The sequence below is a fragment of the Harpegnathos saltator genome, unplaced genomic scaffold (genome assembly GCF_003227715.2).
Source record: "Harpegnathos saltator strain DR-91 unplaced genomic scaffold, Hsal_v8.6 scaffold59, whole genome shotgun sequence".
NCBI lineage: Eukaryota > Metazoa > Arthropoda > Insecta > Hymenoptera > Formicidae > Harpegnathos > Harpegnathos saltator.
The window spans coordinates 1,567,442-1,589,274 of record NW_020230415.1 but is presented as its reverse complement, the minus strand read 5'-3'; the positions used below and the strand labels follow the sequence as shown (position 1 = coordinate 1,589,274).

The window sequence follows — 21,833 nt, the reverse complement described above, 5'->3', positions numbered from 1 at the left end:
AAAGTATAATATTAATGTAATAGTAACAAATGCTATCCAAAAACGGTACAAATCTTAAACGTTTTTGAGAAATGCAGTTTGAAGTTTAGTCTTTTCTGTTAATGTCGTTATAGCAGAAGAATTACCAATTTGCTTCAGTAGCGCAGTGGATCAGGCTTTGTGATATGAGCGTAGAGGTTGTTCAAGTGTGTTATTTTTGCTATCACAAGGAGAACTATGTAGAATGTATAATAATACGCAGACAAATTCTTTACATAATCATACTTATTTCTTTTAGCATGAATAAAAATGATCAATGCTAACATGATAAGTATATATCGCAATTGTACGTGTACACATACACACACATACACACGTATATCAATGATGTCAAAACCGAACAATTCGTGAAAATTTTTTATTGATCGCAATTGTACGCAAAGACGAAAGAGAAGTACACGGGTCTCCGCGGGTATCTCGTCATATTAATTGTCTATGAGCTGATAAACAATTGATCTCCGGTATTTACAAGTTATGCTTCTCCACAGCTTGTTCGGTTTTGACATCATTGGTATCAGTGATGCGAATTTGGTGACGGGCTTGCACGAGGATTCTCTTCCCCATTTGAGATTTCTAAAAATATTAAGTTAAGTATACAATAATCATATATATATGTTAGGTTTCTCAATTGGCGCTACTCTTCTAATATATCACTTCTTTTGTACAGTAGAATAGTGTTGCAGAGTTTTATTATAGTTATAAATTTTACTTGTGAAAACTTATGTACACATATGTACATTTAAAAAAATAATTTGTGTTTGATACTTCTAAAAATAACACAATACGTGTGCGCATGTACCTGGCGCCTTTTTTTTACCTTTCTGTTTAAAAAGATAAGTTTTACTTGTAAAATCTTATGTATTATCTTTAAGTTTTACTTGTAAAAACCTGTTATGTATTTTTATTGAAGGGTTTTTATTGAATTAAGTGTTCAAATTGTCTTCCGTCTGCTGCTTGACAATGATCTTATCGTAGATGAAATGCATTTAAAACGTTTCGTCTCATTTCTGGTGAAATAAGATTTACTTGGTGCAATATGCATTCCCTAAGGTCTGCCAAGTTAGCAGGTTTCGTTCCGTACACATTGTTTTTAACATATCCCCATAAGAAATAGTCCAATAGAGAAAGATCTGGTGATCTAGAGGGCCACTCTATTTCTCCACATCTTGTTACCCATCGGTTTGGGAAAGTATCAGTTAAAAATTGACGCACTATTACTGCATAGTCCTTATCTCTGCTGACATACACACACACACTTACACACAGGGGGGTGTAAAGTCCGACCATGCAACCTCCACGCGGTACATCCTGAATAATACTAATGCTAGCGGCACCGTAAATTCTAAAGCTCATAACCCAGACAATTCTCAATAAAAATAAGTCATCAAGTAGTGTTTTGGAAACGTCTCGCTTTAACGTCATCTTTAACACTGTGTGATAAAAAATGGGATGTTCCATTTTAAAAAATCATGTTGGCATTGACCTCGCCTTGACTCCTCCACTCAAGGTCAACCAGATATGATCATTCAATAGAACTTTTAAAACCCGTACAACTTTAGTTGGAAACATTTTTCTTTAAAATGTTCCGTTTTCGAGATATTTGACCGTTTCCAGACTTTTCTAACTAAAGTGATATGGTCCATTATCGATGATTTTATTAAAAAATTTTTCGAACGAAAGTTGCATGGCTTGAAGGACGACACATGACGGAAATATGGACTTGACCTTGAGTGACCTTGTCAAAATCAGGCCAAGGTCATTAATGTTTTTTTAAATAGAAACTGCAATTTTTTATTACATATTCTTGTAGCTTATCTCGAGAGCATTCCAAAACACTCTAACAAAGTTACATTTCATTGAGTACTTTCCGAGTTATGAGGCTCGGAAGTTAAGGCAAGACCGATCACTGATTCGACCAATTAAGGCAAGATCGATTCGAATATGTCTTTAGCTATTAATAAGTCTTGGCCTTAGAAGTACGAAATAAAACCTCCTTGCTTTTATTACAATATCCTGTAAGTTAACAAATATTCTTCACACATACAAACATAGTATTATTATATTTTTATTGAGTAGTGCACTGAATAACTATGACACTGTTCTGAGAGTTTTCTCATTTAGAGTGACGAAACAAATATATTTTATGAATGTTTTTTCGCGCAGATAGAAAATTTCACGGATGTAATTGTTTTTGGAGATTATTTAATACTGTACGAAAAATATTTATTAACTTACAGGATATTGTAATAAAAGCAAAGAGGTTTCATTTCGTACTTCTTGATTCTGTTACAATATTCTTTTATATTTCATACTACATCCTTGTATAACTTAAAATTATTCTTAAAATATTATTAAACAATTCAATAATCAAACCTGTGAACCTGCCCGACTCCGCAAAATAATTAATAAAATATATTTCATTTTCTTGGCGCCGAATATTATCAATACTATTACAAATAATATTACGAATGATATAAATTTTTACAAATAAAATTAGTAAAAGTTTGTATTATTTGTAACATTATTATACAATTACAAATAAAATTACAAATAATAATATTACAAATAATATATATTACAATAATATTAATTATTAATAATAAAATATTATTTGTAATAATTTCGGTGCGCCGAGTAGACAAAACTTTTCAGTATTGTCATAGAGAGGAAAAGAGAGAGAGACAGTCGCGCCCGCGATTCAGTTTATGGGCAAGAAAGAATTAGGCTCGCTCGCTGAGCGAGAACGAGAGCGACAAGGAGGGAATGATATTCTCTCTCTCTCTCTCTCTCTCTCTCGCTCGCTCGGCGCGTCGACGATTGACGATCGCGTGGCTTACACGGATTGACCGAGCTGGCTGTGTGCGTATATGAGGGGGGGGGGAGAATCCTCGTGCAAGCCCATCACCAAATTCGGATCACTGATACCAATGATGTCAAAACCGAACAAGCTGCGGACAAGCGTAACTTGTAAATACCGGAGATCAATTGTTTATCAGCTCATAGACAATTAATATGACGAGATACCCGCGGAGACCCGGGTACTTCTCTTTTATCTTTGCGTACAATTGCGATCAATAAAAAATTTTCACGAATTGTTCGGTTTTGACATCATTGATATACGTGTGTATGTGTGTGTATGTGTACACGTACAATTGCGATATATACTTATCATGTTAGCATTGATCATTTTTATTCATGCTAAAAGAAATAAGTATGATTATGTAAAGAATTTGTCTGCGTATTATTATACATTCTACATAGTTCTCCTTGTGATAGCAAAAATAACACACTTGAACAACCTCTACGCTCATATCACAAAGCCTGATCCACTGCGCTACTGAAGCAAATTAGTAATTCTTCTGCTATAACGACATTAACAGAAAAGACTAAACTTCAAACTGCATTTCTCAAAAACGTTTAAGATCTGCATCGTTTTTGGATAGCATTTGTTACTATTACATCAATATTATACTTTTCTAAAAGCAAAGCCGCGCGGTGATTTCAAGGATGGAGATTCCTCTTGTATGAGATATTAATTATTCACTCTTTATTAATGGGAAAAGATTTTCCCTTGGTTTAAATGTTCAAGAAAAGTTATTTGTTCTCTGAGAATCTTTCAATTTTTATGTTCGTGAAAAGTTTATAAAATTCGTAAAGAAAGAAAATTATTTTACTACCTACCTGTTCAAGAATTGTGCATAAGAGGTATTTTAACAAATCTGAATCTGAATCAGTCAACAAATTAAATTTCTCATTCAAAGAAGCATATGTAGGGTAAACATAAGTAAGATAAGTATAAATAATAAATTAAATATTATTCTCTGATAATAATAAATAAATGTTTTTTTCTTTAGCTGAATCATCGAAGTAAATATTCTATTATAAATTAACTTTTCGGATTACAATATTAATTTGATTTTTCAGAGTACGCTTTCAAATTGACTCTTCGGAATACGCTATTAAATTGACTTTTCGGAGTACACTTTTAAATTGACTCTTCTGACTACATATTTTTTAGTTGATTCTGTGGAGTACATATTTTTTAATTAACTCATCGGAGAGAAGAGAAGAGAAACATTTTATATTTTATTTAAAAAATCGTAATTTTTGCAGAAAACTGATTGATAAAGAAAAAAATTAATTCACGACCTCAACGAAGATCTTAAAAAAATTACTGCAAGAAATGAAGTTGTTGTTATTATATACCATATTGTACAATATTAAAACATACGCGCAATAATTATCTATAATTTGCATATATGGGCGTTTATGTAATTATAAGTAATATAAAAGTCATGACAAATTAATGTGGCCGCGCGTTATCTCTGTCGCGTCATTGCTAGAAATCATCCGGACTCTCGAAATTATTTTCTTCCCGAATTATGAATATAAAACAATGTGGAAAGGAAAATAAGGGGGTGAAAGGCGAGACGGCGACGTCTGCCTTACGGTAACATAGCTGCTGGCTCGCTTCGTCGCGATTGTCTATTCGCAGGTGGTGAGACAAAGACCGATTCTTCGTTTTTATCTAACTAATCTAGCTCGCTCGTGAACATAGCACAGAACAGAACCAAATAATTATGGACATAGCACGGAATAGTACCAACAAATCGTGGACATTGGCTTAGTAGTTCATGTCCATGAAAAATGGACCCAGTTGGCGCTGCGAATCAGCCAACTTTTCCATAACGCTGTAAATGCAGCCATGCCCGCTCTCAGGCTTCTCTCTGCGAGTAGAGAAGGACGTGGTTTATTTACTTGTGATTTACATTTCAAATCAAATTAATACGAATCAGGTAAAATATATAGATATGTACTTTATGAATCTTATAATTACTTTCCTAGTCAAAGCAATCTAATGTGAAAACCAAAATTGTCACTTTGCACTGCGAACTGAAATATGAATAATTAAAATTGACTGACATAATAGGTTAAGAAAATAGGTTAAGAAACCTGTTATAATAATGAATTATAGCAGTTGTTTGATTTACTAATTTTTTTGTAATTAAAACAAGGAAATTAGCGGTAGCCGCAGCAAAGTACAAAAGAATTAGGCTAAGAAAGTGCTTTTCTGTTAATTGTACAAAAAACAGGAAAGTTGGGTGAAACTAATTAAAAAACTTAACTCTTTTGTATTTTACTACGACTATCCAAAATCTCCTTGTTATTTGATTTTTTTTTTTTTTTTAATAGCAAAATATTTTCATGTCCTAATGTCTTTGTACTTTGTTGTGACTATCTGAAACCTTCTTGTTATTAGTTTTATTAAAAAAAAATCAAATAACAAAGTGGTTTGAGGTAAGTACAAAGTATAAGGGAGTTAAATTTTTTACCGATTAGTTTCACCCAATTTTCTTGTCTTTTATGCAATTAATAGCAAAATACTTTCTTCTTCTAACTTGTACTTTGCTGCAGCTATCTTTAACCTCCTTCTTATTTGTTTTATTTAAAAAAAAATAAATGAAACGGCTATAATTTGTCGCAATAACAGATTTCGTAATCTGTAATATTAGTCAACTTTAACTATTCATATCTCGCTTTAGGGCGTAGAACGACTATTTTGACTTTCAAATATGGTTACTATGCATTAAAACACAATATAAATATGTGAATTTCAACCAAATCGGAAGTGAAAGTCTAAATTGGATAATTACCTAATTTTAAACTTCCTTCAAATGTCTATTGACAAGATGTATTTATATTTCACCGATATATATTTTCAAAAAATTAATAGACTATAATGAATAACCTGCCACTCCTCGGATAGACAGAATACTGAACATAGTATGGTCTTTTTATTACTACAATAATTTAGTATTAATTTAGTTCTTTTGTCAGCATATTGGTAGCAATTTTTATAACAATAGAAAATTTCTGCAATATTGACACAATTTTCATGGCATCAGATGCCTTCTTTTACATATTAACAAAATTCTATTTATACAAGGATGCATCTTGACGTATTTATGCTAGTCTATTAGTTTATCTGCGTCTAGTTCAATTATTAGCATATAAGTTTATCAAAATAATCATTTTTTTAGATACTTGAAAATCAGTATAGCATGTGAACAAAAGGAAAACCTATGTGAACAGGATCAATACGGTATATATATCATATTATTGAAAAGACAATATTTCCTAGTAAACACCAATTAACAGCAACATAACATAAATATTACAATATCTCATTGTCTAATTTAAATATAACATATAACGTGCATGTTATGTAACAGTTACATTGTTGAGTAGAAAATTATAATATTGATATTATGTTATTGATAGTTTGTGTTTATATGTAACTCTGTTACATATAAAGTATACGTAACAAAGTTACGTATAAACACAAACTCAATAGGTTTATAAACATAAATAGGTAACACTCTGTTACCTGTGAATTTTTATTGTAAAATAAGAAATGGATTTTATTATTGCCAACCTGTAAACTTCTTGATTGCCAAATATCCACAAGGCTACAGCTATCTATTTCTCCGGTAGTATATTAGGCTAATTGTCTAGTTGCAATAAGTATGGTCCAATATGTTGTATCAATATTTCAAAAGTTTCTCTTCTGACGCGAAAATATGTTTTAAAATCTAAAAGAAAACATATACATATATAACATGACAAAACAATATTATATATGCATTATATAAAATATTTAAAAAATTTTATATGCTTATATTATTTTATACACCTATACGCGTGTATGCATATTAAACGATATTTAAATAAATCTTTGTTTTGTTTATAAGTATTGAACCCATGTTATTGAAATCACTGTTTAACATTGTTATATTCAACTCAGTAAATATGTGTGTATATGTCCTTCTTACCTATCAATGAATAATAAAGAACGACGTTTTCATAAAAGTTATTAATTTTAATATGTTCTTCTCTTACTCTACGTATTTGTCATTCAGATTCATTTTCCTCGTCATCATTAAATATTCCATAAAAGTAATAAATCCATGTTTGTGTTCTATAAGAATATTTATAAAAATATTTTTGTTAAACAAGAATATGAATCAAATTATAAGTTACCTAAGATATATACCTAAGATATGTATACTCAACTATAAAAGATTAGGTTTGATATCTTAATATGGTTTTCTCGAAATGCAAATAAATCAAGATGCAATCACGTCTTTTACTTGTTATGAGCTAATCGGATCTGATCGGATTGCTCCGAGGATACGTTTCATAAATCGGATTAGTTAAATAGGATTAGGGAACTTTTTCTAAAGTCAGTTTATATCACTGCTTCCAATTCGATTACAAATCAGATTGCTAGAAGTAAACACCCAAAGGTTGCGTTCCGATATTCATTGCCAGCACTGAAATTCTATAGTATACGTGACAGAAACTATGTATTTTCAGTGCTGGCAATGAATTTCGGAACGCAGCCAGGGTGTATTCTGTACCGATGCCGCTCGGCTTAAAGCCAACGGCAACCGGTGGTTGTTTTCATGCTGGATTGCTTGCTGAATGAAAATACTGCGTTCTGTCTGGTGCATTTCCGAAGATGGATGGAAATGCACCAATCAGAACGCAGTATTTTCATTCAGCAAGCAATCCAGCACGAAAACAAGCACCGTGTGCCGCTGGCTTTATTTTTGTTTCTAGATGTTGGCAGCCACGTAACCAAACCGAAAAGTTCCGAATCCAATATAACCTGCTAAAATTAACAACTATAGTTGACAATATTATTATTTTCTAATACAAATAATAGTATAAAAATGAACCAAAATATAATAACAGTGCTCAACATGGCTTTTACGAGTTCGAGTTCAAGTAACAATGGGTGCATTCAGTACTACAACCGCTCACTGAGCGCTAAGTGAGCTCTTGCATCTGATTAGTGTATATTTCCAAATCTAAAGGAATATACCAATCAAATGTAAAAGTTCATTGAGCGCTCAGTAAGCGGTTGTAGTACTGAATGCACCCAATGGGTGCGTGCAGCGGAGAAAACCGTTCAGTGAGCGATTAGTGACTATTGGTCCTTACTGTTAGATCCTTACATTCAGACCAATAACGTTGACAAATTACTCAATAGTTGCGCAACTGTTGAGTGTCGTGAACGCACCCAGTGATGACGAAGATATTGAATTTACTTTTTGCGAGAAAAATAAATATCAAAATAAACCAAGAATTAAAAATTTTATTGAAAATGTGATCTACGCCTATGACACCGAAGAATTTAAACGACATTTTCGGTAAATTAACATGCAAAATAAATAAATCGTTTTTATTTTAATGTTGGATATAATTTCCAGTATATATCGCAATACTTTTGATTTTGGTAAATACCCAGGCAGCACACGAATGTCCATTGGACGTCCATTATATGTCCATTTTTTTACAAAAGACGTCCATAGAACGTACGTTTCACAACTTCGAACATAAGACGTCCGATGGACGTATATCGGACGTCCTACAGGTCCGATGTCCAATAAGGACATCCTTGTTACGTTCAATTTGTGTCCATGAACGTAAATCGGACATACGGACATAAATTGGACGTGAAACGTACATTTATTGGATGTCCGGTGCTGTCCAGGTATGTACATTAGGTCAACCTCCTCAAAAGTTGATTACCTTGATATATGTTGTTAAGGACATGTTCCTAAGTGTTATGCAAAAAGTTGCAACTGTCGCTCATCGTTTATTAAAAAGTTATTAACAAAAAAAGTTTAGTATATACGTAAGTTGCAAGTACGTTTAGCACAGCACGCTACGCGCGCCCCACCTCCACTCCTGCCCCACTCCCATCTCACCTGCCTCTTCTCACTCCCTTTCCATTGGTTGTTTTCAATCACTTTCGCGTAAATATTGAAAACAAACAATGGTAAAAGGTCAAAGAGGAGGTATATTTTCCAGTATATGTCGCAGTACTTTTGATTTTTTATTGAATATATTGAGGCCATTTTTGGAAACTGAGAAAAGTGATCCTGTTATTTCACCTGAAAAATAGTTGTATATTGCTTTATATGTGTTAGGAACATTTGATTCATACAGGTAAATATTTATGTTTCATTACTATTGTATTACATTTCCATGAATTGATTCTTTTCCAACCAATGTCCATTCATAACTTTCTTTGATATAAATCTGTTGTAACTAAATTTGATGTGGGAAATGCCACAGCTTGACAAGCTGTAGAAAGAGTAGTGAAAGCTCTGTCATTTTCAGAATTATTTTATCCATTGGCCAACATTAAAAGAAGCAGAAGTTACTGCCAGGTATATACAAGACAAATATAATTTCCCAGGCATAATTGGAGCTGTAGATGAAACACATATTACACTTGCAGTTCCGACAGAAAATGCACTTGCATACATAAATCGAAAAGGACATCATTCTATACAACTAGGTATAAAGCATTCTAAAATACTATATTTTCATTTGTAAATTAAATTATAAAAATATATAAAACACCTAGTAAACACAAAATATTAAATTTGTGTTATATAAATTATATATATTAGGTTGGGGAAAAAGAAATACATTATTTTTTCGTTTATTTCAAGGCTTTATTTAACATAGTTAGGATTGTTCGATTTTAGTCAAATAAGCATCGTTTTATTCTACAATTTTTCGCCATTTTAAAGGTAATTTCATGATCCCTCTTTTATAGAAGCCCTGGTCCTTATTTGCAAAAAACTCGACTAAGCGATCTTCACAGTCTTTTCTTGAGATCAATTTCTTACCATCAAGGAAGTTTTGCAATGACAAAAACAGATGGTAATCGCTTGGTGCCAGGTCCGGACTATAAGGTGGATGCATCAAAACTTCCTAACCAAGCTCCCGGAATTTCTAACGAGTCACTATAGACGTATGTGGCCAGGCATTGTCCTGATGAAAAACAATTTCTCTCCTATTGACCAATTCTGGCCGCTTCTGGTCGATCGCTAGCTTCAAACGGTCCAATTGTTGACAGTAGAGGTCCGAATTTAGTGTTTGGCCATATGAAAGCAGCTCATGGTGGATGATTCCTTTATAGTCTCACCAAACATTCAGCAAAACCTTCCTGGCCGTTAATCCTGGTTTGGCCACCGTTTGAACCGTTTCGCTACGCTTTAACCACGATCGTTTTCGCACAATATTGTCGTATGTAATCCATTTCTCATCCCCAGTCACCATCCGTTTCAGAAATGGCTCGATTTTGTTCCGTTTGGTCAAGGCTTCGCAGATTGAAATTCGGTCCATCATGTGTTTTTACGTCAATTTATGTGGCACCCAAACATCGAGCTTTTTTTTTTTAATCCAGCTTTATGCAAATGGTTTAAAACTGTTTTGCGGTCGATCTTCAGCTCCTGGGCAATACTATGACTGCTAACATGCCGGTCTACTTCGATCATTTCCATAATTTTATTGACATTTTCGACGACGGGCCTACCTGTGCGAGATGCATCTTTAACGTCAAAATTACCGGAACGGAATCGACGAAACCAAAATTGCGCGTGATTGGCTGTGATAGTATCGGGACCATAAACACCATTCACAATTTCAGCCACCTGGCTTATATTTTCGCCTTTATCGAAGCAAAATTGTAAAATATACCAAATTTTCTCTTTGTTGACGTACATCTTTTACGTGCTATAACTCACAACTTAGGAGGAGCGAGCGAGCGCGAACGATGAGCGAGCGAGCACAAGCGACAAAAGGCGGCCGCCCAGCGCTCTCTACGCGCTCATTGGCTCACATGTTTCAATTAATAACTTGATAACTATTGCCAATTTGACATTATGGTACATGACTTTTCTTCTCGGCTACACCCAATCTACCAGTACACAAAATATTAATGATCACATTCCGGACACCCTGTATATAAAGCATTATTGCATACAAATTATATTACAAATGTTGCTACAATGTTACACTGCAATGTTATTGCAATATTTCATTGCAATATTGCTGCAAGAAGACATTTTACCTTTGCTGCAAGATTGCAGCAACATTTCGCACCGTTTCTGCAATGTTGCAATCTTGCAAAACAACGTTGCTGCAATGTTGCTGCAACGGTGCTGTGCTGTATGGGGACCGACACAATTACTTTTATTAGTCTGATATTTCTACTAACTAATTAGACTAATATAAATTAGTCTAATTATTAGTCTAATAATCCACAATGACAGCGGAGCGTGGAGCACCATCATCAGTGGTCAATTAATGTTTGGAGTGGCATTATCGGAACCTATCCCTGCAAAAAATTATTCGTCGATCGACGTCGAAACGATGTCGAATCGACATCGATTTGATGATTTCGACGTCAATTCGACATCATTTCGACGTCGATCAACGAGTCATTTCTCGCTGGGATATAATTGGATCTTACTATTTCGTAGGTCATTTAAATAGGAAAACTTACTTGCAATTCCTGCAAAACGTTGCCAAATCTCCTCGAAGATGTAAATCTCCACATACGTCGTAGGACGTGATGGCAGCAAGATGGTGCTTCTGCTCACAGGAGTCGCTTGACCATCGCATACGTCAACGAAAAATTCCATAGAAGGTGGATTAGAATAGGCAGTCAAACTCAAGAGTGGCCACCAAGATCTTCCGATCTCACGCCTATGGACTTTTTCTTGTGGGGTTATAACAAAGAAAAAGTGTATGCGACACAACCTACAACTATCGTAGATATGAAATTACGAATTGAACGCGCTTTCCGAGATATCACTGACGACACATTGCAAAGAGTCGAAAATAATTTTCGATTACGCGTGACACAATGTATCGATCAAAATGGAGGTATGTTTTAACATTTACGATAAGAAATTGCGTAGACGCAATTGAGGCGACGGAACTCACATAAATCAAGCACCCCAAAGGCAACAGAAACCTCTTACGTCCAGTCCGTTGTTCCTGGGTAGCGTTAAAAGTAGGGTAGTGGATAAAAATTTAGAGTAGTAAGAGTTTAGCACAACCATTAAATCTTTTGCTCGAACCATACAGGTGAAGTCAGTCTAGGCTTTGTAAACTTTGAGGTTTCATATTTCTGGAACAGCTTATGCAAAAAAACAATTATGGGTAGTATTTTTAAATGTCTCGATGGATCTACAACTTTTATCTCAAGAAAAATCAAGTTCCATTTAAGAAATTAGTCACCTTCAAATTTTCTTGAAAACGATTACACCTGCGACACGACTTACGTCGTGATCATGTGTTCCCCTTCAATCCAAACAACTTTCATCTGAAGTATTTTTTCTACAATCAAAAATAAAAAAGTTTTTGGGGATGGTACATTAAAATGAATCATCCTGTATGTATAGTTATATATTAGGAACTTGAATAAGTTCTCGCTGTTTTTTCATGAAAACGAATGCTTTATTTAAAAAAATTAGTAAAGAACATGTCATTGGTTGAAAGTATTGTCCATCGCTAGCCACTACTTTATCCCATCTTTCTGGCAGCATACGAATACCATGCCGAAAGAATGACTCATCTTTTGAGGTTATCCACGAATCGACCCAGTTTTTGGCATCTTCATAAGAATGGAAGTGCTGCTCAGCCAGGCCATGAGTCATCGATCGGAACAAATGGTAATCGGAAGGAACAATGTCCAGTGAATACGGCAGGTGGAGTAGGACTTCCCATTTGAGCGTTTCCAAGTAGGTTTTGACCGGTTTTGCAACATGTGGCCGAGCGTTGTCATGCTGCAAAATTACTTTGTTGTGTCTCTCCTCGTATTGCGGCCGTTTTTCCTTCAATGCTTGGCTTAAACGCATCAATTGTAGTCGATAGCGATCTCCCGTGATGGTTTCGTTGGGTTTGAGGAGCTTATAATATACTACACCCAGCTGATCCCACCAAATGCAGAGAATGAGCTTGGAACCATGGATATTCGGCTTTGCCATCGACGTTGATGCATGACCGGGCTTACTCCACGATATTCTATGCTTTGGGTTATCGTAGTGTATCCACTTTTCATCGCCAGTCATGATATGATGCAAAAAAATGTTCCTTTTCTGCCGTTGGAGCAGCTGTTCACACGTGAAAAATGCCGTTCGACGTCTCTCGGCTTCAATTCGTACGGCACCCAATTTCCTTGCTTTTAAATCATTCCTAATGCTTTTAAACGTTTGGCAACTGTTGTTTGATCAACTCCTAATGATTCCGCAAGTTCATTTTGCGTCTGACATGGGTCTTCATCAAGTAATGCTTCCAATTCTTCATCTTCAAACTTTTTCGGTGCGCCAGAGCATTCTTTATCTTCAACATCAAAATCATTATTTTTAAAGCGTCTAAACCAATCTCTGCATGTTGTCTCCGACAGAGCATGGTCGCCGTAAGTCTCCACAAAAATTCTATGTGCTCCAGCTGCAAATTTTTTTTGAAAAAAGTAATGCAATAAAATTCCCCGCAAATACTCTTTTTTTGGGATGAAATTCGACATGTTTAACGCTATAAAAAATGTTGTTCATGCTTCGGCGGAATAACATATACTGTCACTTCGAACCTAATGGTGGAGCTTCAACATGAAGTTGGCTATAGTATTGCCCGATACAAAAAGGCTAAGATAACACCATCTGTCGGGGAACAGCGAGAAATTATTCAAGTCCCCAATTCCCATTAAACATAATGTAACATATAACATACTTATTATTTATAATTTATATAACTTTTTATTATTATAACTTATTTATAATTTATTTATAATTTTCTACTTACCAATGTAACTGTTATATAACCCATACAGCACAGTAAGATTGCAGGATGTCCACCAAACGCTCGGCCATGGGCCTGAGGGCCCTCAAATCCCAAACCGAGGCCCGAGTCCTGGAACGGTGATCGGCCATACTGGCCGACCCCCGATGATTCGGGCCTCGAACGGCTAAGGCCGTCCGCCCCTGCCTGCCGGAAATGACGGGCAGGCGGGGACGCGGACTCACCTTCTATATGGTGCAGGTGCTGACCGAGCATGGGTGCTTCGGTCGGTACCTGCACCGGATTGGAAGGGAGCCCACTGCGGGATGTCACCACTGCCCGGCGCGAGAAGACACGATGCAGCACACCCTGGCTGAGTGTCAGACGTGGGAAGGGCAGCGCCGTGTCCTCGCCCGGGCGATGGGGTGCCAGGGAGAGGCCCTCTCGCTCCCGCACTTGTTGAGAGCAATGTGCGGGAACGAGGAGGTATGAAGAGAGGCGGCCTCCTTTTGCCGGGATGTCATGGCCCGCAAGGAGGCCACCGAATGGGAGCGCCGCCCACCCCGTTGCAGGGAACGACGGAGGAGACGGCGCTCCTCGGGTGGGGAGCGGGCCCCAGGTGGCGCCGGCCGAGGAGGAGATGCCTCCGGCTCGCCGGAGGCCGCCTCTTCGGCCGCCACGGGCCCGCCTCCGATGACGCAGTGGGGGTGGGTGAGGAGGGTTAGGCCCTCCCACCCGCACAGCGCGTCGGTGAGGACAGGAAGAACGGGAGTGGAGCTTGGTTGGGGCCAGGACTCACTCCCCCTGCCCCCTTCCCCCCAGTAGGGAAGGGGGAAGGCGGGGCGAGGAGGAGGCGGGTGTCCCCCCTCCTTAATTTAGACCGGAAGGCCAACCCGGTCGAGTAACCGGTCGGGGCGCCGCGCCCTTGACTCCCTTTTAAAAGGGAGAGGCGCGGCACTTGGACGTGGGGCTCCATGAGAACCCTGGGGCTAGAGTGTCGGGAAGGGAATGCAGGCGTAGTTCCTTTAACTCCCCCCACTTCGGTTCGCGCGGTAGGCACCCCGCAGGGGTTTAGTCGGTAGGAGTTCGACACAACCCCCGCCCTCCCCAAAGGGGTGGGGGTATCCATGATGGATTTCCCCTGCGTGACCAAAAAAAAAGTAAGATTAGTAAGCAGGAACATTGTAGCAACATTTCCTTGCAATATTGCAACATTGCAAATACATTGCGAAATATTGCTGCAACGTTGTTTCGAGACTGCAGCAACGTAAAATATCCGTTTTTAGAAATGATTGCAACGAAACATTATAAAGGATGTCTCAAAATGATCTGACATTTTAAATTGCGCGCCATTTTTTTGTGGCGAACATAGAACACTAATCTTTGACAACTTGCACCAGGAAGTATTGAGGTTTAGTCATGGAGAATTACACGATCGAGCAACGCATAGAAATTGTGAAAATTCACTACAAAAATGGTGAAAATTTTGCGGTTCGAAAAGTCCGCACGTCTTTTGGTTATCATAACGCACCATCTCGCAACACTGTGGTGCATTTAATAAAAAGATTTGAGGTTAGTGGTTCAATTCTGACCGCGAAAAGCAGTGGCCGTTCTCGTATCAGTCGGTTGAATGAAAACATAGCCGCAGTGAGTGCGAGTGTTGACGAAAGTCCTTCCACCTCGATTCGCCATCGTGCTCAGCAATTAGACATTTCAAGATTCTCTGTGCAGCGAATTTTGACGAAAGATCTGCATGCTTACAAGATCCAATTGACACAAAAACTGCAACCAGCAGACCATGCGCAGCGCCATACATTCGCCAATTGGATATTGGAGCATCAACAAATCGATGGTGATTTTTCGAACAAAATCATCTTCAGCGATGAAGCGCATTTTCAACTTAATGGCTACGTGAATAAACAAAACTGTCGAATTTGGAGGACCGAAAATCCAAAAGTGATCCAACAGCTTCCCATGCATCCACCACGAGTCACTGTTTGGTGCGGATTTTGGGTTGGAGGAATGATTGGGCCGTACTTTTTCGAGAATGCTGCGGGAAATGCGGTTACCGTCAATCGTGTTCGTTATCGTGACATGATAACCAACTTTTTATGGAATGAATTGAACGGCATGGACTTGGAAGACATATTCTTTCAACAAGATGGCGCAACCTGCCATACTGCGGACGAAACAATGCAGTTATTGCAGACGAAGTTTCATGGTCGTGTCATTTCGCGCCGCGGCGATATGAATTGGCCACCAAGATCATGCGATTTGACGCCATTGGACTTCTTTCTTTGGGGTTTTCTGAAAGGAAAAGTGTATGCCAATGATCCACAGACCATTCCGGAGCTCAAGGAGAAATTAAATGCACCATTAATGAAATTAGTCCGCAATTATGCCAAAATGTCATTGAAAATTTTATCAAAAGAATGAACGTTTGCAAATAGGTCGAGGCGGCCATTTATCGGATGTTGTGTTTCACACATAACCTCCATGTTTATACCTTATATTAAAATAAAAACATTCGTACTTTTCAAATAAATAATATGTTTTATTAATAAATTAAAATATCAGGTCATTTTGAGACACCTTTTAGCAATATTGCAATGTAACGAAATTGCAATAATGCATTATTCCTGCAATCACCGCGTAATATTATATATAAGAATGTTTTTGTTTTGGATCAATAAATATTAGAAGCATATGAAGACATAAAATAAGAAAAAGTTGAATGTAAACAAGGGTTTGCAATATTTTTATATTTAAGATATATATTTACGTATGACTTTGAATTTATATTATATAATTTATAAAATTGGTATAATAATACGAAATTATTGCCTAATACTTGTTTACATTTAGCTTTTCTTAATTTGCTTTCATATTTTGCTTCACTCTAGAATAAACACATATGTACATATATGTATATATAAAAAAACTTTATTTGTATAAATATATATATATATATATAAACATACATTTTAACTAATAAAATTCGTTCATAAAAAAGCAATCTTTGGTCGTGTCATATCGTGTCATATGGTATAATACACACTTTAATAACATACGGTCGCGGATATAAAGGTTGTCACTTTTTTTTTAATGACTTTCGGGACACATCCCGACTCGAGAAAGATGAGAGCTGCTGCTCCGCTTGCGGAGCACGCCTGCGCAGTAACTCACAACGAAAGGCGAGAAATGAAATATACGTGGTATGACATAAGTATTAGGAGCGCAAAAAAGTTTTGAGCCTTTTTTTGTAAAATTCAAAATTTATTTAAAAACAAACAAAACTATATTAATCAACGAAATATTCCCCGTTTGCATCGATGACCTTTTACCATCTTTCGGGCAGCTTGCGAATTCCCTGATGGTAGAAGCTCACCGGCTTCGAGGCGATAAAGTCATCAATGCATTTTTGTATCTCTTCAAGTGTCACAAAATGTGTATCAGCCAAGAAATGCTGCAGAGACCGGAATAGGTAGTAATCGGAAGGCGCCATATCTGGGCTATACGCCGCGTGCGGAAGAAGTTCCCAGCCTAACGCAAAGATATGGTCCTGAGTTACTTTCGCAACATGTGGTCGGGCATTGTCATGAAGCAGTATCACTTTACGACGTCCTTTGCCAGTAAATGGCCTCTTTTCTTCAAACGCATCGCTCAAATTGCTCAATTGTTGCTGATAGCGATCTGCCGTTACTGTTTCACCCGGCTATAACAACTCGTAATACAATACACCTTTCCAATCCCACCATATGCAAAGCAAAACCTTCTTGGCGTGGATATTGGTCTTTGACGTCGATGTCGAAGATTGACCAGGGTCAACCCATGATTTTTTATGCTTCGGATTATCATAAAGTACCCACTTTCCATCACCTGTAATGATTTGGTGCAGAAAATCCTTTTTCCGGAACCTTGAAAGCAAAGTGAGTGACGTGTCACGCCGTCGATTTTTGTCTTCGGACAGTGCATGCGGAACCCATCTGCCTTCCTTTTGAACTTTTCCCATTGCATGTAAACGTGTGAAAATGGCTTGTCGCATAACGCCAAGTTGCTCTGCAAGCTCCTTTTCAGTTTGTGCAGAGTTTATATCCAACAATGCTTGCAGTTCGTCCGTTTCAATCTTTTGAGGGCGTCCAGCACGCGATTCATCTTCAAGACTGAAATCTCCTTGGCGAAATTTTTGATACCACCTTTTACACGTAGCATAACTTACAGCGTTCTCTCCATATGCAACACAGATTATTTCAGTGGCTTCAGCAGCATTTTTCTTCAGATGAAACGCGAAGTGGGTGGAAAATCGAATATGCTCTTTTGTTATTGCCATCGTGAACACTACTGATTTTAAGGTTATGTGCATCAAACGCCAAATCGCACGATGTTTCGAAAGACCAAATGTTACTGCTTTAAAACCGCAAGAGGGCGGGAAAATTAATGCAATTTAAATTGTGGTTTCAGTAGTATGAAATCTAGGGCTCAGAACTTTTTTGCGCTCCTAATATGTCAACAATCATTGCGTTCAGCGGAAAAAACCGCTCAGTGAGCGATTAGTGACTAAATAAATACGATTTCACTTAAAATTTAATATATATACTTGTTCAATACCTTGCAAAAGACGCATTCCCATTTGAATGACTTGCACTATGTATCTATCCCTCCGCTGCTGATTTTTCAAAATGTAAGAATTGAGTGCGTTCACAACACTCAACGGTTGAGCAACTGTTGAATAATTTGTCAACGTTATTGGTCTGAATGTAAGGATCTAACAGTAAGGACTAACAGTCACTAATCACTTATTGAGCAGTTTTCTCCGCTAAACGCAATGATTGTTGACATACTTATGTCATACCACGTATATTTCATTTCTCGCCTTTCGTTGTGAATTACTGCGTAGGCATGCTCCGCAGGCGGAGCAGCAGCTCTCATCTTTCTCGAGTCGGGATGCGTCCCGAAAGTTATTAAAAAAAAAGTGACAACCTTTATGTCCGCGACCGTACATTTGAAATATGTTCATTAATAAAAAAATATTTGGTCGTGTCATATCGTGTCACATCGTGTAGTACATTCTTTAATAACATACATTTTAAACAATATGTAATATTCATTAAAAAATAAAAAAGCTTTGGTCATATCGTGTCACATTGTGTAGTACCCCTTATGAAAAAAAACCCTCAATTTTGAATGTAAACACTGTAAACACTGAAATTTGAGTGTTTACCATGAAAGTTGAGTATTAACCGTCAACATTAGGTGTTAGTTGAGTGTTAAGCATCAATGTTGAGTGTCGGTTGGGTGTGATTACCAAATTTTCAGTATAACTTTAATGTAGATTCTCAATATTGAGTGTCAATTGGGTATGACCATCAACATTCGTTATTATTTTGGTGTAGATACTCAATATTGGGTGTCGGTTGGGTGTAACCATCAATATTCCGTGTATTATTAGTAGACACTAAACATTGAGTGGTTAAGCATGGGGCATCAGTATTGGGTGTCGGTTAAGACCATTAATATTCAATGTTAGTTTGATGTAGATATTTAATAGTGTGTGTCGGTTAGATCGTCAATGGTGCAATAGTGCGCGCGTGCCAGTGGTTAAGAAACCTATATTTTGAATAAAATATAATGTTGAGTAATTAGTCTTTTATTCTTCAATTTTCAGAATATTTCCAGTTTGCAGTGGACGACAATATATAGGGTGTTTGATAGCTGATCATGCAGACGAAAGTTGGAGATAGATTGGGTGTAGCCGAGAAGAAAAGTCATGTACCATAATGTCAAATTGGCAATAGTTACCGAGTTATTAATTAAAACATGTGAGCCAACGAGCGCGTAGAGAGCGGAGGGCGGCCGCAGTAAGCACGTAGACATTTGATACAAGCGGAGTCAGCGAGTGTCGGTAGACAAGCGCGCGCGGCGAGGGGCAACGTAAGCGACAAGAGGCGATCGCGCGCGACGAGGAGTGAGTGAGCTTTTTCTTTACAGCTTTTTCCTTATAGCTCGCTCGCTCCTCGCCGCGCGCGCTCGCCTACCGCCATTCGCTGACTCCGCCTGTATCAAATGTCTATGTGCTTACTGAGGTCGCCCTCCGCTCTCTACGCGCTCGTTGGCTCACATGTTTTAATTAATAACTCGATAACTATTGCCAATTTGACATTATGGTACATGACTTTCCTTCTCGGCTACACCCAATCTATCTCCAACTTTCGTCTGTATGATCAGCTATCAAACACCCTGTATACAAATGAAAGTATGTTTTCGTGAAACCCTTGTTTATTCATTATATTCTCATTTAATAATTTGTAAATGAGGTATTAATTGAATAACTAAATAGGCTAAATATACTTTCATTTGACTGTTACACATTCATTTTGATGATGTTCCATCAACTGCGTGTAATACTCGAATAAAGATATATATACAGGGTGTCCCATTTTAATTTCCCACCCCAAATAACTCTTCAGTATTGAAGTTTCAAGGAAAATGATCTAAATAAAAGTTATAGGGTTTTAAGTCAGCTACCTTATGATGACCTTGACTTTGATCTTGACCTCTATTTTCAAAGTCAACTTGCGTTTTATAAATGGGAACCCTTATTTTTTATTACACTGTTTTTTTTACTAGTTAGTGTGAACAACTTTTGTTTAAAACAAAAGTTTTTTTATTTGTCTAATATTTTTTTAGATATTTGAGGAAAACTTGATAACTTTTTCAATATTTAACTTACGATATCTCGCTAACTATTTGTCAGAAGAAAAAGTGGTACTAGACTTTCTTGCTTTATTTAGTCTCAAGAATATATTGTTACAATAGCGCCCTGAGTTTTGTTAATTTGATGATTTCGAAATTTCCAAAAATCAGTAAGTTAACAAAAGTCAAGGCGCTGTGGTAACCATATATTCTTGAAACTAAATAAAGCAAGAAAGTCTAGTACTACTTTTTTTTCGACATGTAGTTAGCGAGATATCGTAAGTTAAATATTGAAAAAGTTATCGAATTTTCCTCAAATACCTAAAAAATATTAGACAAATAAAAAAATGATTTAGACAAAAGTTGTTCAAATTAACTAGTAGAAGAAAATAGTGTAATAAAAAATAAGGATTCTTGTTTAAAAAACACAAGTTTACCATCAAATGACCTTGAAAATAGAGGTCAAGGTCAAAGTCAAGGTCATCATAAGGTAGCTCACTTAAATCCCTACAACTTTCATTCAAATAATTTTCCTTGAAACTTCAATATTGAAGAGTTTTTGAGGTGGGACATTAAAATGGGACACTCTATATACTCACTATGCAAATACGAGGTACATCCAGAAAGTAAGAATACAATTGTTTAAAATCGAAAAATGAATATATTTTATTGAAATTTACATGGTATGTGCCAAAATATGTTATTATTTCCCCATATAATCGCCGTTGAGATCAATGCACTTTTGAAGCCTGGGCATCAGCTTTTGTATACCCTCGTCGTATACCGTTCGCTTCACTTCCTGAAGCCACTTTGTCACAGTCTGCATGACCTCCTCATCGTTCGAAAAGCGCTGTCCATCCAAGAACTCCTTCAATTTATTGAAAAGATGATAATCCGAGGGTGCCAGGTCAGGGGAGTAGGGTGGATGAGTGACAATGTTCCATCCAAACGATACGAACAGGTCTTGAGTGAGCCGGGCGGTATGGGATCTGGCGTTGTCCTGAAGGAGAGACACACCACGAGTCAGCATTCCCCTCCTTTTGTCTTTGATTTTTTTTCTCAACTTCTTTAGGGTCTCACAATATGCAGCTGCATTGATGGTGGTCCCTTTGGGCATGAAATCGACCAACAAGAGCCCTTTCCAGTCCCAAAACACGGACGCCATGATTTTCCTCTCTGAAGATTGAACTTTGAATTTTTTGGAGGATGGAGAATGGGTATGGCGCCACTAGAGAGACTGTCATACTGAGACTGAAGAGAATGAGACTGAAGTGAGGAACCGAATGACTGAACGAATCTCACATCTGCTGTAGGTGGAGCGAACGGAGAACGCACTGGTTGACGTATTAAATTGCTGCGACGACATTTCATAACTGACTGAGGCGCTCGATGGCTTAATTTGACCGTTACGAACCCCTCTACACGTCACGGGTGCCAACTTTGCAACAAAA

General features: G+C 37.2%; 1 protein-coding gene and 1 long non-coding RNA gene across 2 annotated transcripts; one reads left to right on the top strand and one right to left on the bottom strand.

Moving 5' to 3' along the window:
* Window positions 1-4,745: 4,745 nt before the first annotated feature.
* Window positions 4,746-21,519, top strand: LOC112589721 (uncharacterized). The gene is made up of 4 exons (XR_003113725.1): window positions 4,746-4,835; window positions 6,081-6,142; window positions 12,456-12,653; window positions 21,455-21,519. It is a non-coding gene; the product is annotated as an uncharacterized LOC112589721 (long non-coding RNA).
* On the bottom strand, window positions 20,967-21,791 carry LOC112589720 (histone-lysine N-methyltransferase SETMAR-like). Its single transcript, XM_025304101.1, has 2 exons — window positions 21,463-21,791; window positions 20,967-21,382 (listed from the first exon to the last, which is right to left on the bottom strand). The coding sequence occupies exons 1-2, from the start codon at window positions 21,751-21,753 to the stop codon at window positions 21,086-21,088; spliced, it is 588 nt and encodes a 195-aa protein (XP_025159886.1). The 5' UTR covers window positions 21,754-21,791; the 3' UTR covers window positions 20,967-21,085.
* Window positions 21,792-21,833: the final 42 nt, after the last annotated feature.